Genomic DNA, 17055 nt, shown 5'->3' with positions numbered 1-17055 from the left:
AGCTATAGCAAAAGGCACCCACCAACCAGCAGGGTAGGTGTACAAGCAGGTCACCCTGGCAGATGATGCTGGCTCATCCAAGGTGCGGGTTTTAAGTACTAACTGGTATTCACCAGAGCTCCTGATGGTGGAGATGGGTTTTGCTGCATGTTAGTACCATGTTGTGGCCCTCAGGATCGCCCCACCAGGTGGCGAGCAAGCCAGGGTCCAGTAGCAAATTAAGCAGGTAAGGATGAGCAGAAGTGTAGTCAGAAAACAAGCCAAAGGCTGGTAATGAATGGTAGCAAAAATGCAGACAGCAGCAGGAGAGACAAGAGTGAAATATTGGCTGGGGACAGCACAATAATATGGCCAACAGGAAGTAAAGAGACATGACTTAAATTAGAAAGTTCATGAGAGGAGCAAAGGGTTCAAGGCTCAGCAGAAGCCAAGGCACTAGGTTGGATTGTCTAATGCAGTGGTCTCCAAACTGCGGTCTGGGAGCTGGATGTGGCCCATTGCTTGCCTTTATCAGGCCCTTGGGACACTATTCCTCCCACTGATACAAGGAACTATTTCTTCTACGCCAACATTGGGGCATGATTCCTGTTGCTGACTCCAGCAATGGGGCACTATTCAGACCACTGACCCCAGAAATAGGGGCACTACAACCCCTGGCAAAAATTATGGAATCACCAGTCCCTGAGGATGTTCCTTCAGTTGTTTATTGTTGTAGAAAAAAAGCAGATCACAGACATGTCAAAAACTAAAGGCATTTCAAATGGCAACTTTCTGGCTTTAAGAAACACTAAAATAAATCAAGAAAAATAATTGTGGTGGCCAATAACAGTTAGATTTATAGAACAAGCACAGGGAATAAATTATGGAATCACTCAATTCTGAGGAAAAAATGATGGAATCATGAAAAACAAATACACAAAATAACACTCCAACACATCACTAGTACTTTGTTGCACCACCTCTGGCTTTTATAACTGCTTGCAGTCTCTGAGGCATTGACTTAATGAGTGATAAACAGTACTCTTCATCAATCTGGCTCCAGCCTTCTCTGATTGCTGTTGCCAAATCATCTTTGCAGGTTGGAGCCTTGTCATGGACCATTTTATTTAACTTCCACCACAGATTTTCAATTGGATTGAGATCCGGACTGTTTGCAGGCCATGACATTGACCTTATGTGTCTTTCTTCAAGGAATTTTTTCACAGTTTTTGCTCTATGGCAAGATGCATTATCATCTTGATAAATGATTTCATCATCCCCAAACATCCTTTCAATAGATGGGATAAGAAAAGTGTCCAAAATTTCAATGTAAACCTGTGCATTTATTGAAGATTTAATAACAGCCATCTCCCCAGTGCCTTTACCTGACATGCAGCCCCATATCATAATTGACTGTGGAAATTTGCATGTTTTCTTCAGACAGTCGTCTGCATAAATCTCATTGGAATGGCACCAAACAAAAGTTCCAGCATCATCACCTTGCCCAATGCAGATTGGAGATCCATCACTGAATATGACTTTCATCCAATCATCCACAGTCCACGATTGCCTTTCCTTAGCCCATTGTAACCTTGTTTTTTTGTGTTTAGGTGTTAGAGATGGCTTTCTTTTAGCTTTTCTGTATGTAAATCCCATTTCCTTTCGGCGGTTTCTTACAGTTCGGTCACAGATGTTGACTCCAGTTTCCTCCCATTTGTTCCTCATTTGTTTTGTTGTACATTTACTGTTTTCAAGGCATATTGCTTTAAGTTTTCTGTCTTGACGCTTTGATGTCTTCCTTGGTCTACCAGTATGCTTGCCTTTAACCACCTTCCCATGTTGTTTGTATTTGGTCCATGTTTTAGACACAGCTGACTGTGAACAACCAACATCTTGTACAACACTGCGTGATGATTTACCCTCTTTACCTACATACTAACAAGCAGATTTCATCTGATGCAGGTGTTAGTGTCTGTAATGAAAATTTACAGGGTGATTCCATAGTTTTTTCCTCAGAATTGAGTGATTCCATAATTTATTCCCTGTGCTTGTTCTATAAATCTAACTGTTACTGGCCACCACAATTATTTTTCTTGATTTCTTTTAGTGTTTCTTAAAGCCAGAAAGTTGCCATTTGAAATGCCTTTAGTTTTTGGCCATGTCTGTGATTTGCATTTGTATTCTTCCCACTGACACCAATGATGGGGCACTATTCCTCCCGATGACACCAGTGGTGGGCACTATTTCTCCCACTGACACCAAAGATGAGGCACTAGGCCTCCCACTGACACTAATTATGAGGCACTATTCCTTCCACTGATGCCAAATATGGGGCACTATTCCTCCCACTGACACCAATGATGGGGCACTATTCCTCCCATTGACACCAACGATGGGGGACTATTCCTCCCACTGACACCAGTGATGAGACATTTTTCACTGACGCCAAGGCATTTTCTACTCCCATTGGCCCCCTTAACCCTTTCATGACTAAGCCTATTTTTGAAATTTGGTGTTTACAAGTTAAAATCCGTATTTTTTGCTAGAAAATTACTTAGAGTTCCCAAACATTATATATATTTTTTAGCAGAGAATCTAGAGAATAAAATGGTGATTGTTGCAATATTTTTTATCACACGGTATTTGTGCAGCGGTGTTTTGAACGCAAATTTTTGGAAAAGGGACACTTTCATGAATTTTAAAAAATCCAAACAGTAAAGTTACCCCAATTTTTTTGTATAATGTGAAAGACGATGTTACGCCGAGTAAATAGATACCAAACATGTCACCCTTTATAATTGCACGCACTCGTGGAATGGCGACAAACTACGGTACCTATGAATTTCCATAGGCGACGCTTTAAAATTTTTTTACGGTTACCAGGTTTGAGTTACAGAGAAGGTCTAGGGCTAGAATTATTGCTCTTGCTCTGACGATCGTGGCAATACCTCACATGTGTGGTTTGAACACCGTTTACATATGCGGGCGCGACTTCGGTATGCGTTTTCTTCGCTGCGCGAGCTCGCGGGGACAGGGGCACTTTAAAAAAAAATTTTTTTTTTTATTTATTTTATTTATTTGTTTACTTTTATAAATTGTGTTTTTAAAAAAAAATTTTTTTTTTTACTTTTATTGCTGTCACAAGGAATGTAAACATCCCTTGTGACAGTAATAGGTGGTGAAAGGTACTCTTTATGGAGGGATGGGGGGTCTAAAAGACCCCCCATCCCTCCTTTACACTTCAAAGTATTCAGATCGCTGAAAACGGCGATTCTGAATACTGTGTACTTTTTTAAATTCGGCGCCATTGGCAGCCGAGTAAACGGGAAGTGACGTCATGACGTCGCTTCCGCGTTTACAATGAGAAGGCTGGAACGAAGCCACTCACAGCTTCGTTCCAGCCCGCCCCCAGCCGCCGAAGGTACCCGATTGGACACCGGGCCTTCCGATCGCACGGGAGGCCCGGTAACAGCGGCGGGAGGCGGCGGGAGGGGGGGGATGTCCCCTCCCGCTCCTCCGGTATAACAACCGAGCGGCTTTTAGCCGCATCGGTTGTTATACACGGGTAGCCGATCGCCCGCTGTAAACAACGGAACCGGGATGATGCCTGCAGCTGCGGGCATCATCCCGGTATAACCCCGAAAAGCCGAGTACGCATATCTGCGTACGGTTGGCGGGAAGGGGTTAAGGTCTAAAGGACAGTAAACAGGCCCTTTGTTCAGAAAGTTTGGAGACCCCTGGTCTAATGGATCAGAGAGGGTGCTGTCCAGCATTTCAGGTAGCTCAGCGAGAAGAGTCAATGCCAGACACAGCAGAGGTCCCAAGTTCAAGTCCAGGCCCTGACACTGTGCCTGTTGTGAATTCTTGGGTCCAGGCCTGCATGGCTCCTCACAGTGTTCGCACACATACACCTCCTCTCATCAGCCAAGTCCATCTCCAACATCCCTTTGTGTTCCCAAGCTTTAACTTATAAATTCTCCCACTCCCTGGCAATTGCCTCTGGGTCTTGTACTGTAGTTTAGATTCATCCTCAATGTGAAGAAAAGGTCAGCTTTCAGAATACAAATCCCAGCAGTCTCTGAACTCCAGTACTAATACCATGTTGAGCAAAGATGCTAAACACTGCCATCTTGTGGTCAAAATATAAATCGGCATTACAGTAACATTGCACAGCGTTACACAGATTTCAGACAGGATATCCTGACTGTGACAGACCTAGCTGGGACAGAGGCTTTTGGAGGGGACTGAATGCCAGCCTCTTGCCGACCGATTATGGGCCCTGGCATTTGGGGGAACGGTGTTCGTTGTGAGCTGTATGCCTAGGGACCCTGGAAGTAATGTTACTTTGGATTCAAGTCCATGTCCCCCCAAAACACAAAACTCTGGAAACCCTGTATGTGCCATATTATAGATAGTGACTGCTTCACAATGTTGTGTGTATATATTGTGTGTTGTCTCACGCTATTGTGTACTATTTGCTGTGCTAGTTTGGGGTGGGGCTGTATTCCAATGTTCTATTGTGTCTGTCTGCCTTGGATCACAGGATGTGTATCTCTATGGAGGGAGGGGGGATTCCTCCAACAGCTCTCCCTGATAAGACTGTGTACTAATGAGATGTTAAACACACCTGACCTGTGTGTCCATTGTCATTGGACAGTTTAACCCGCCCTCTTTTCCAAGGGTGGGGGGAAAGTGTCTCTGACTTATTTTATCTGTTGTGTCCATGTGTTAAAAATAATGAGTTAATTCCTGCTTGACCCTCAAGACAGAGCATCTTGTCTCGTGTTTGGGGGAGAATTGTTTGTGTGGGTTCCTGGTTCAGCTGATTGAAGTGTTTGGTAGCTGCCTTTGTGTTTGGGTATGGAATGTCCTAAATGACTTTAACCCCTTTCATACTCGGGGTGTCGTTACAACTGGTGGCGAGCAGCGGGATCATTCCCACCGCCCAGAAGGACAGCTGCAAGAGGACACAGGACAATGGAAGCACAGTATGAACAGCTAAAGCTCTCTTCCCTCAAGGACTTACTGGAGAACCGGGGCAGACCGGCCAACAACCGTAAGAAGAGGGACATTATAACTAGTCAAAATGGATAGAGCCGAAAGACCTAACATAACCAAAAGGCCCAGCATAACAGACAGGACACCCGAAGAGGCATGGTTTAATTGGGCTGTTAAAATAAGACTGGCACATTATGGTCCTAACCCTACAGCAGAGATCATAGACCTAGTTATAGCGGCTGTGGATGCAGATTGGCTACAGCAAAGAGGTGCTGCAGCAGCAGAAGTCACAGCAGCACCAACTGAAAGGAGAGGAGAGGTACAGATACCAACCGCCATGGAAGAGGAATTCAGAAGGAGGTTGCGAGAGATGCAGATACAGCATAGAGGACCAGTATCAGAGCAGGCCCTGCTGGGATGGTATGATTCTATCCGATGCGACCTCTGGAAGGAAGCGCTAGCTCTCGAGCAGCAACACCAGAGAAGAGTTCTCCCCTCCATCCATGTGAGGTACTGGTCGCAGTATGAAGTATGAATGTTGTTATTGGGGGAACAACCAAAGCAGGAGTGGATAGCTGAGTTAAGCAGGCTGTTCCGGGCAAAGATGAGGTTGGACGAGTGCTACAGAGCAATCCGGTGGTATGTAGTTCAAGAGTGCCCATGGTCAGCAGATGACAGCCCCAGGGAAGGCTTTGGCTATGATGGCCTGGGATTGTTGTATTGGAGGCTGTCCAGGGACCCTGACTTTGGGAGTGATCGGGAGTGGCGTTTGGAGGAAATAATGGAGCACAGAGAGTGAAGACTGAATGTCTTGGAAGGGCACTGGGCACAGAAAGATTTGGAGTTTCTGGCCATGCAGGAATGGGAGCTGGAGATCGCCTACAGGCAGCTGCTAGACTCTGCTCAGCAGCAGGGTGGGGTTCCCTTTGCCTGGGACTATCAGGAAATACCAGTTAACAACTCTGAAATCCTGGCTGAAGAATCGGCAGTGGAAAATCTGGAGATTGCCATTACCAAGCCTGAAGTGCTGATAACAGGGCAGAGGGCAGAGTTCTGCCAGGCATGTACTGGCCATCGGGACTACCGGGAGTTTCCCGGTGGGCCGATGGCTCAGTGGGCCGGTTTGAGTGACAGCCTGTCAAAGTAATGGCTGCGGGGTCTGCACAGCCACTACTTTGAGCACTGCTGTACTGCAGGGATGGACTGACCTATCGGCACTGTGGGGCCCTATGACACCTGCAACACTAGCACTGAAAGCAGATGTAATAGGACCTCTCACAGCGTACTGTTCCCCGTGGGCCCTTCCTTCGGTCCCATCCACCCCGGGTGCTTGTACATGACATCATCCGGGACGGACGAGAAGAGCTAGGGGCCAACAGAGAGCAGTGCGCCATGAGAGGTCTTATTGCAGGCATCGGGTGAGGCTGTGTACTATCACCATCACTGGGGAGGGGGGAGCAGAAGCAGCCAGTACAAATATAGGGGGCCCGGGCCCCAACAGGATCGCAGGAGGCCCCATGATACTCTCCTGTTCCCCCCCAGGCTGTCCTCCAGCCCCCACGCTGTCCCTCTGTCCTGCAGCCCCCACGGTGTCCTCCAGCCCCCACGGTGTCCCCCTCTGTCCTCCACCCCCACGCTGTCCCCCTCTGTCATCCAGCCCCCACGGTGTCCCCCTCTGTCCTCCATCCCCCACAGTGTCCCCCTCTGTCCTCCAGCCCCTGCGGTGTCCCCCTCTGTCATCCAGCCCCCACGGTGTCCCCCTCTGTCATCCAGCCCCCACGGTGTCCCCCTCTGTCATACAGCCCCCACAGTGTCCCTCTCTGTCCTCCATCCCCCACAGTGTGCTCCTCTGTCCTCCAGCCCCCGCCGTGTCCCCCTCTGTCCCCCAGCCCCCGCGGTGTCCCCCTCTGTCCCCCAGCCCCCGCGGTGTCCCCTCTGTCCTCCAGCCCCCGCGGTGTCCCCCTCTGTCCCCCAGCCCCCGCGGTGTCCCCCTCTGTCCTCCACCCCCACGCTGTCCCCCTCTGTCCTCCACCCCCCCCCAACAGTATATATACTGTTTTTTGTGCATGTTTGCAAAATTAAAGTAGGCCGGTCTGGATGATGTCCAGGGCCAAGTTTTTGTCCCAGTCCAGCCCTGAATTCTGCTATCCTCTGCCCAGCACTGATAGCATCTTCTGGATTCCACGGACATGAGATTGTGAACTTCTATCCCCAGACACCAGTTATAGAGATTGGGGATTTGATAGACTGTTCTGCTGAAGAAGAACAACCTGGTGAGCCTCCAGCAGAAGAGCTGGTATCAGGGCCAAACTTCAGTGTGCTCTGCCCAGCACCAACAGCAGCATCTGTGGTGTTACCAGAGACTTCCCCTGCTGAAGTGATGGCCACCGGACAGAGGGTCCAAGACCTTTGCCCCACACCTGTGGCAGTTCTGGAGGCCCAGGGTGAGGAGGTGGTGGTCACTCCCGAGCAGCAGATCAGGACCCAAGGAGAGAATGCAGTCTGCACCTCACAACTGCAGCTTGAGCTGATATCAGTGCATGGGACTTCAGTCTCCACTTGTATACACCAGGGATGCTGGGCGGTCGGCCCAGATCACCAAAAGCATGACGGAGTGAGCCCAGTCACCCTGTCTTCTCTCCAGCGGCTGAAAAGACTCCAGGGAGAAGGGCCAGTCCAGGCCTCTCCCCAGTTCTCTGAGAGAGGCAGAGGTTGGCTGGGTAAGTAATGCTCTGTTTGGGACGATTTATTTGGGGTACTGTGTGGATACCAGCATCGGGGGACTTGAACTATGGACTAACTTCAGAGTCAACCCATCTGGGGTCTCTTCCTGTGTTAGTCTCCTGCCGAAAGGGGAGAAATGTGACAGACCTAGCCGGGACAGAGGCTTTTGGAGGGGATTGAATGCCAGCCTCTTGCCGACCGATTATGGGCCCTGGCATTTTGGGGAACGGTGCTCACTGTGAGCTGTATGCCTGGGGACCCTGGAAGTAATGTTACTTTGGATTCAAGTCCATGTCCCCCCCAAAAAACAAAACTCTGGGAACCCCGTATGTGCCATATTATAGATAGTGACTGCTTCACAATGTTGTGTGTATATATTGTGTGTTGTCTCATGCTATTGTGTACTATTTGCTGTGCTAGTTTGGGGTGGGGCTGTATTCCAATGTTCTATTGTGTCTGTCTGCCTTGGATCACAGGGTGTGTATCTCTATGGAGGGAGGGGGGATTCCTCCATCTGCTCTCCCTGCTAAGACTGTGTACTGATGAGACGTTAAACACACCTGACATGTGTGTCCATTGTTATTGGACAGTTTAACCCGCCCTCTTTTCCAAGGGTGGGGAGAAAGTGTCTCTGAGTTATTTTATCTGTTGTGTCCATGTGTAAAAAATAATGAGTTGATTCCTGCTTGACCCTCAAGACAGAGCATCTTGTCTCGTGTTTGGGGGAGAATTGTTCGTGTGGTTTCTTGGTTCAGCTGATTAAAGTGTTCAGTAGCTGCCTTTGTGTTTGGGTATGGAATGTCCTAAACGACTTTAACCCCTTTTATACTTGGGGTGTCGTTACACTCTCCCTGCAGGGAACTAAACCCTGGCACAGTGACTCATCTCTACTAGTCAATACACATCTGAGGTTCTAAGTTATATATATACAAGAAACATTTGTCTGGTAGATGGAGAGATCTGGACCTTGTTTTATTGGGTAAGAAATGTGATCACTCTCAGTCTCTATGGGCCAAATAAACTTCATTAAGTTTTTAAATAATTCAAACAACAATCCTCCTCAACATAGACAAAGTCTGAACTCCAATAGTTAGTGGAGGGGTGGAGGGGATGAAAGCCAATAACAACAAGTGACCTGAAGGACTTTGATGGTAACTCCCAGTGTAACCGGCCAAGAAAAAGTCTTTGTAACTTTCCTCTAGGCATTATGTCTGGATCATTCACACAAAAGGTTCATTCCAAAGTTTGGCAAAATATTATTTAATTTATAGTATCATTTCTTCCTCAGCTACTACAAGGCACATCCTGGATCTCTGAGTCCCTCACATAGAAAATGTATACTGTCCTGCATAATATCATATCATGTATAGTAGAATTTTCACCTTATCTCCTGCAGAGTACAGCCAGGATGTCTGAGTCCCTCACACAGACGTCTTATTCCAGGGTCTTGCAGATCATTATATGATAAATCCAGGGTGATGAGGGATCGGTTAGTGATAAGAATGGAATGGAGATCATCACAGCAGGAGGAAGTCAGACCACACCAAACAAAACTGCAAAGGCAAATACAGACACATGATAGTATATTAGGCAAATAACCCAAAACTCTAAGGGAATGGTCATCATAAAACTAATAGAAAAGGAAAAAGGCACAAGGGAGATTCACACAGCCAGGTGCACACACACATTTCCGCTTGTTGTCTTCAACGACCAGTCTAGGGGTTTTGTTTTGTAGGTTTTTTTTTGGAGAACTTGGATAGGGAAGGGGATTTAGTAGGATACTCCAGAAATAGAACTAATTATGACTGAGGACATCTAAATGATCTTGAATGCAGCACCGGTGAAGTCCTTGCTGAGAGCAGGCAGCAGACTTCTCTTCAATATTAACATCAAAATTGTTTCAGTTGTGAGCAAAGTCCCTTAGTAGTAGTAGCTCCTCAGGTATAGACCAGTTATGGCAGACTGTGGCAGTCCAAAAGTAGCAGAAACTGAGCAAAGTCCTTTGCAGTAGCAGCAGTGGGACAAGCTCTTCAGGACACTAGCCAATGTCCCCTTTGTTTAGACCCTTAGCTGACTAAATGCAACAGAGGGGTAGCTAGAGCAACAAGATCCCCAAGATCCTACAAAGTCTGTACTCACCGGGGCTAAGGACAGAGTGGGGCCTCCTTCCAATCTTCCTCCAAGCACCTTCCCATAGTCCACAGATGAATCTTTAGTAAGAGGCCCCTTTACTCGTCTGCAGAAACTGGGTCACTATCACTAACGTCAGGCCCTCAGGTCTAACACCTCATTCCACACAGCAGCACAGTCTCTCTAACTTCAGGTCCTCAGGTCACCCACCTCAGACCTCATGGCAGCAAGTGCCCAGGGAGGCAACAGCCCTTCCCCCCAGCTGGTACAATCCACTCCTCAGAAAGACTCAGAACTGTGTTCCTATAATATAGAGTATATACAGGCATCCAGAATGCATAGGGGCACCTCCCCTTGTAATTGGCCAGAGCTCAATGAATAGTCATGCTCCCATCTGCATGGTTTCTGCCTATTAGCCAGAACTTTCCTTAGTTGCTTGGATGCAGGGAAACTCAAGACAGCATGAGCAGCACTAGTGCACACAGAGCAGGCTACACTAGCCAATCACAACTCTCTGTTAAGCAGACAGCATTTACATTTAACTAGCTGTTCCTCTGTTAAGCAGAGCAACCAAAAAACGACACTAATCCTAGCACCTAAATAGGAGAGCGCTACGAGTAAAATGTCCTCCATATCATTACTGAGATCCACACAGAGAAATAAGGAGTACATACAGTGCCTTGAAAAAGTATTCACACCCCTTGAAATTTTCCATATTTTGTCATCTTACAGCCAAAAACGTAAATGTATTTTATTGGGATTTTATGGGATAGACCAACACAAAGTGGCACATAATTGTAAAGTGGAAGTAAAAGGATAAAAGGTTTTCATTTTTTTTTACAAATATGTGAAAAGTGTGGCGTGCATTTGTATTCATCCCCCTTTACTCTGATACTTTTAACTAAAATCTAGTGGTACCAATTGCCTTCAGAAGTCACCTAAATAGTAAATAGAGTCCACCTATGTGTAATTTCATCTCAGTATAAAAACAGCTGTTCTGTGAAGCCCTCAGAGGTTTGTTAGAGGACCTTAGTGAACAAACAGCATCATGAAGGCCAAGGAACACACCAGAAATGTCAGGGATAAAATTGTGAAGTTTAAAGCAGTATTAGGTTATAAAAAAATATCCCAAGCTTTGAACATCTCACAGAGCACTGTTCAATCCATCATCCGAAAATGGAAAGAGTATGGCACAACTGCAAACCTACCAAGACATGGCCGTCCACCTAAACTGACAGGCCGGGCAAGGAGAACATTCATTAGAGAAGAGCCAAGAGGTCCATGGTAACTCTGGAGGAGCTGCAGAGATCCACAGCTCAGGTGGGAGAATCTGTCCACAGGACAACTATTAGTCGTGTTCTCCACAAATCTGACCTTTATGGAAGAGTGACAAGAAGAAAGTCATTGTTGAAAGAAAGCCATAAGAAGTTAACCTTTGCAGTTTGTGAGAAGCCATGTGGGGGACACAGCAAACATGTGGAAGAAGGTGCTCTGGTCAGATGAGACCAAAATTTAACTTTTTGGCCTAAAAGCAAAATGCTATGTGTGGAGGAAAACTAACACTGCACATCACCCTGAACACTCCATCCCCACCGTGAAACATGGTGGTGGCAGCATCATATTGTGAGCATGCTTTTCTTCAGCAGGGACAGGGAAGCTGGTCAGAGTTTATGAGAAGATGGATGAAGCCAAATACAGGGCAAGCTTAGAAGAAAACCTGTTAGAGTCTGCAAAAGACTTGAGACTGGGGCGGAGGTTCACCTTCCAGCAGGACAACAACCCTAAACGTACAGCCAGAACTACAATGGAATGGTTTAGATCAAAGCATATTCATGTGTTAGAATGGCCCAGTCAAAGTCTAGACCTAAATCCAATTGAGAAGCTGTGGCAAGACTTGAAAATTGCTGTTCACAGACGCTCTCCATCCAATCTGACAGACCTTGAGATATCTCTAGATGTACAAAGCTGGTAGAGACATCTCCAAAAAGACTTACAGCTGTAATTGCAGAGAAAGGGGATTCTACAAAGTATTGACTCAGAGGGTGCCATACAAATGTACCCCCCACACTTTTCACATATTTATTTGTAAAAAACGTTGAAAACCATTTATCATTTTCCTTCCACTTCACAATTATGTGCCACTTTGTGTTGGTCTATCACATAAAACCCCAATAAAATACATTTATATTTTTGGGTGTAACATGACAAAATGTGGAAAATTTCAAGGGGTATGAATACTTTTTCAGAGCACTGTATTGAACAGAAGCAGACAAGGCCTGACATAGGGGGGACTCAGGGATAACTTGGTTAGGAGATGATCCATAAGTCTTTGGTGAAGCCAGACATCTGCAGATAGAAGTAATAGCACATACAGACAAGAGACACAAAGTCCACTTTCTTGTTATTATCACCCAGAAAAATTAGGAAATATGCCCCAGAAGAAGAATATAAGGCAAACGGGCATCACTAGAGGCGAGCTCTACTCATTTTATGGATATGTAGTTTGTAACATAAAGGCATACAATTATATAAGATGAAGTTGACCGCCCAGCTCTATGTAGTATAATATGTGGTTGTGGGGGGACTCCGGAGGGGGTTTATTTCCATAGGATATGACCTTCATACCTGAACAGAACCCCCACCAGGAGCAGAGAGAGGGGGAGATAGGCACTCACTGCCTAGAGCCAGGACCGAGGAAGCCTTGGGACTTTTTATGGCAGACAAGGACTCACCTCAGCTCCTGCAGAGTACAGCCAGGTTGTCTGAGTCCATCACATAGAAGTTTTATCCCACAGTCTTGCAGATTATTATCTGATAAATCCAGTCTGGTGAGGGATCGGTTAGTGATAAGAATGGATCGGAGATCATCGCAGCAGGAGGAGGTCAAATCACATCCAAACAAACTGCGGAGACAAATACAGACACATGATATATTTCATGATGACTATGAGAAATTATTCTGTTGAAAACTAACATCTTTTACAATTTCCCAAAATCTAGTGAACAATGGAGATATACTCAACTGTGAATATTTTGTTATCTTAGAGGAGATAACTACACCTACAGTAAATTATTTTAAGGATGTAACAACAGGAATTGGACAAAAGGAGGATAACTGAGGATTTTCTCCACCATCTAGTGGCAATATTCTTAGCCCAGATAATGGTTAACCTGGAGCAGTGGCGGCCCATCTATTAGGGGCGCATGGGTGCCGTCCCCCCATCCATGTGTCTCCCCCCCTAATCTACATGCAGAGCGCCAGACGCATGGATTCCAATATGATATATATATATTTTTTTAAAGAACGTGATTAGAACTGGAGGCTCTAATGGGCTCACATGTGTCAAGTCGCACAACAACTCGCAGTTGTGGAAACAAAGCATTAATAGAGCTTTAATGTTGTAGCAGATGAAAATCATTGTGTATCATGCACCGGTTATTATGTTCGGGTGATAGGCATTTTGGTCGCCTTCCTTGTTGCATATGCTGGTGCATGTTGATTTTACTATTCATGGGATCATTTTATATGATTATGGTATGTTTTGTTGCACTTGGTGTCTTCTTTCTAGTAAAAATTATTTTATTTTTATATGCTTTGATATATAGTTTCTCCAGTGGGGGGCACTCTTTTGTTCAGTGGTGATTATAGAGATTGTAGACGCTCACAGGTGTTTTCAACTCGACCACTAATGGTACACATGTTTTGGCCATTAGGTTAAACTGTTTAAATTGTGTATGTAGCACCTAGCTATGACTAAGCACCGTGCCTGGTGTGAAACGCGTCAGCAGCTGTACAGTTAGTCTGTACCCATTTGTGATGCTTTGACATCCATTTTTATTCAATAAAGGTGAATTTTTCGGAGTGCGGCTATCCATCGATTCATTTTTCCTATGACTCCTGTTGCAAACAGAGCCTGCACCCTGCTTGATTGTGGAGACAGCTGAAACTAAGAGAGGTAATCACCTGTGAGCAGTGAACTTCCTTAAAAAAGGGTGGGCTCGGGGCGCAGAGTACTTCTTCCTGAGCCCACCCAGTTGTGAATGAATATTCACTATTGTCACACTAATTCTCTTGTCTGCCAATCAGGAAGTGGGTCGTGCAACCCGTTTCCCGATTGGCCGAAAGGAGAGGCGATCCTATTGGCCGCCTAGGAGGAGGAGGGAGGCGATGCAGGGGAAGCCATGCTGCCATGAAGCCGAGGAAAGAGGAGACGCCACAGGGGACCAGAGGACCTAGATGGGGTAAGTGCGGGGGACCAATCAGGGACGAACCTGAATGAATATTCGCTATTGTCACACTGATTCTCCTCCCGGCCAATCAGGCCATCAGGAAGCGGGTCATGCATGCGATCTGCTTCCCAATTGTCCAAAAGAAGAAGTGATCCTATTGGCCGCCTAGGAAGGAGGAGGATGGAAGAGACACAGGGAAAACCGTGGCGTTGTGAAGCCGGGGAAGGAGGAGATCCCGCCCATCGCCTAGAGGACCTAGATGGGGTAAGTGTGGGGACCGATCGACTGACCGGGGGGGGGGAGACTAGACCGACTGTTCGACTATGGGGGAGGCGACAGATGGGCGGATTGCCACACCCACCTAAAAAGTACCACCACTGATCTGGAGTAGATGTCAAAATCGGTTATAAATGACATAGCAACATGTCATCTGCAGAGATGGGCCGAACACCCCCCTGTTCGGTTCGCAGCAGAACTCCCGAACAGAGAAAAGTTCTAACCCAAACAGGGAACCCCATTGAAGACTATTGGAGCCGAACAGGAAAAATCTAAAGTGCCCATTGTGAAAGCTTATATGCAAGTAATTGGCCATAAAAATGGTATGGGGTTCCGGTACTGACTTGGGGGACATGTATCAATGCAAAAATAATTTTAAAAAACATTTTTTTTTTTTTTTATTTTTTTTAGGAGCAGCAATTTTAATAGTGAAACAATAAAAACAAAAAATTTCTTTAAATATAGTGAGTGGGAGGTCCCCTTAGTCTTCCTGTAAAGTGGTGCATCTGTACCATGTATAGAACCTGCTGCAGCAAAAATGACATTTATAAAAAAAAAGTCAACTCACATTTAAATGACTCACTGTATCAAATGTGCAAAATATACATCTATTATTAGAATTTATATATTAATCTAACTGTGAAAAACAAAATTATAAAAGCAAAAAACACTGCATACGCTTGAGCAGATAAGCACTTAACTAATGTAACACAATATGCTAAAAATACAGGTATACTGGACAGTTACACAAATATCTAGTGAATATTTAAAATGAACAGACACACCAAGAGCTTAAAACAAAACTTTACTGGACATCAAAAGACATAAAGTTCCTTACATATAAAAGTTACCATAAACATTACACCAAATAACAAGACTTAAACATACACTCCTATTCCCAATATCCCAAAAGGTCCAATAATACTTCCAATATCTCAAAGAAAGGTCAAATAATACTTAGCTCTGGTAGGTAAATTTCAACAGCTTACACTGGATATCTGGATTAACTAGAACCGGACAATGAGGCGTCTTGGCTGCATCTTTCCACAGCTTCAAAGAGCCTTCCTCCCAAACAGACTTCCTCCCTCCCCAATGACAGCGACTCAATTTATAGTCCTGTATACCAGAGGGCCACCCACAGGATGAAATCATTACTCTTGACCACTCACAGGTCATTTTGTGAGTGATGTCAGCAAAACATGATTACATTTCCCCCCACAACCACATGGTCAATTGGATTTTGTGGCAGCCCCAAAGCACCTTGTCCCCAGATCCTGCCCCCCTGTGTGATAGCGTATCGGGTACATAGTACCCCTACCCATTCACCAAGAAATGTCAAAAAGTAAAAAAATTAAAAAACAGTGTCCCCCGATGTAAATTCATCATCAGTCACGCCGCCCGATGCACCTGAAAAACCAAAAAAACAAAAACCGCTCCTGCTGTCTATGTCTATGAAGGCTGGCCACCTACTGCAGGCTCTGCCGTTTGACAATTCTTATATAGGTAAGGGGCAGGGCCAAGTGGCTATGTCACCTGGTGGCACCACGCCCTTCTGACTTCACCGGCCATCACAGACTGTGTAAACCTACAATGAATTGATCCATGGTGTCTACACCTACAGAGGTCAGTAAAGACTTGTTTTAAATCCTATTTCCTGCTTGTTAGGAATAGGGATGTTCTTTCCATCTGTACATACCCTGGTCACAGTTCTACTTTAAGGGGAACCTGAAATCCCATGGATGAGATTACAAAGAGAAAGATTCGCTCAGAGAGAGGAGAAGAGATGAGAAGAGGATAGGTAATAGAAGATTTTACATCGGGGAGAATGGAAGACACCCAGAGATAGAAGGAAACACTGAGAGACGTCACATTTCCCGATAACTGCAGGATCACAGATTTCTCTTACTATAATATCTGGATTTTACTCTCCGGGTTCATCAGAAAGGAAAGATTAGCAGAATCCATTCGATCTTCTGGAGAGGAGGACTCTTCTTCATCTTCTGCTTTGTTCTCTCCCAGACAATCTTTACTGGAGATAGTGCAATCCTCAAATCTAAACCACAATAATGAGATAATAATTAACACCGAGAATGTATGACCTCTGACAACAAGAATAACAATGTAACAACCAACATTTCCCTTCCACATGGCTGCCTTTCCTCTGGCTCTGCAGTCTCATACTGGACCTGATGAGGACTTTTCATTGATGGCTATGGGCGGTATGAAGTGTTGTGGAAAATTTTATATTAATGTGTTGTCATAAGAGTCTCCCAGTGTCTGATCAACCACAGCCCGCTCTAATAGCTGACTGGGGCAGACCAACCCTGGTTGAGATCCGTTTGGTAGTGAAAAGCTCTTTGGGGATGTAGAGAAATGTTTGTGGAGTGGGGACATGTCCGCCAGCTAAGGGCCCCTGTGCGATGCACAGAACGATCGTCTGGTGGGGATGTGTTCGCTCTGCAAAGACATTGTCGGTTTAACGAGTGTACTCTCATGTTGCCCCTGTGTGCCTGATCAACACATTTGTGGTCCAATGAGTGTACACCTGCCGATAATCTCTCGTCCACAAAGACAGTAGAATAATCCAGGTATACATTGTTCTCTGGAACAATGTATAATAAGGATTTCTATCAACGGAAATAAGGGAGTCTTTTGGGTTCTGGTTGGAGACAGGGTTAATGTTTGAAAGCCATGTGGCTTCTAAAAACATACAGGCAC

General features: G+C 45.6%; 1 protein-coding gene across 4 annotated transcripts in view; it reads right to left on the bottom strand.

Moving 5' to 3' along the window:
- LOC141133757 (NACHT, LRR and PYD domains-containing protein 12-like) overlaps nt 1-17055 on the bottom strand; it is a 45786-nt gene that overhangs the window by 14779 nt on the left and 13952 nt on the right. For 3 of the 4 annotated variants that reach the window (XR_012243119.1, XM_073623300.1, XM_073623299.1), the window contains exons 4-6: nt 16244-16390; nt 12564-12734; nt 9084-9254 (exon numbers count right to left, since the gene is read on the bottom strand). Coding sequence is in view for 3 of the 4 variants with exons in the window: in XM_073623300.1 (XP_073479401.1) it covers nt 9084-9254; nt 12564-12734; nt 16244-16390 (489 nt within the window). In the remaining variant the exon portion in view is untranslated. Of the gene's footprint in view, nt 1-9079; nt 9255-12563; nt 12735-16243; nt 16391-17055 lie in introns of those variants that run through there. The other variant, XM_073623301.1, reaches the window with a different exon arrangement.

The sequence above is a fragment of the Aquarana catesbeiana genome, linkage group LG03, assembly GCF_042186555.1.
Source record: "Aquarana catesbeiana isolate 2022-GZ linkage group LG03, ASM4218655v1, whole genome shotgun sequence".
Taxonomy (NCBI): Eukaryota; Metazoa; Chordata; class Amphibia; order Anura; family Ranidae; genus Aquarana; species Aquarana catesbeiana.
This window is presented reverse-complemented; position numbering and strand designations above follow the sequence as displayed.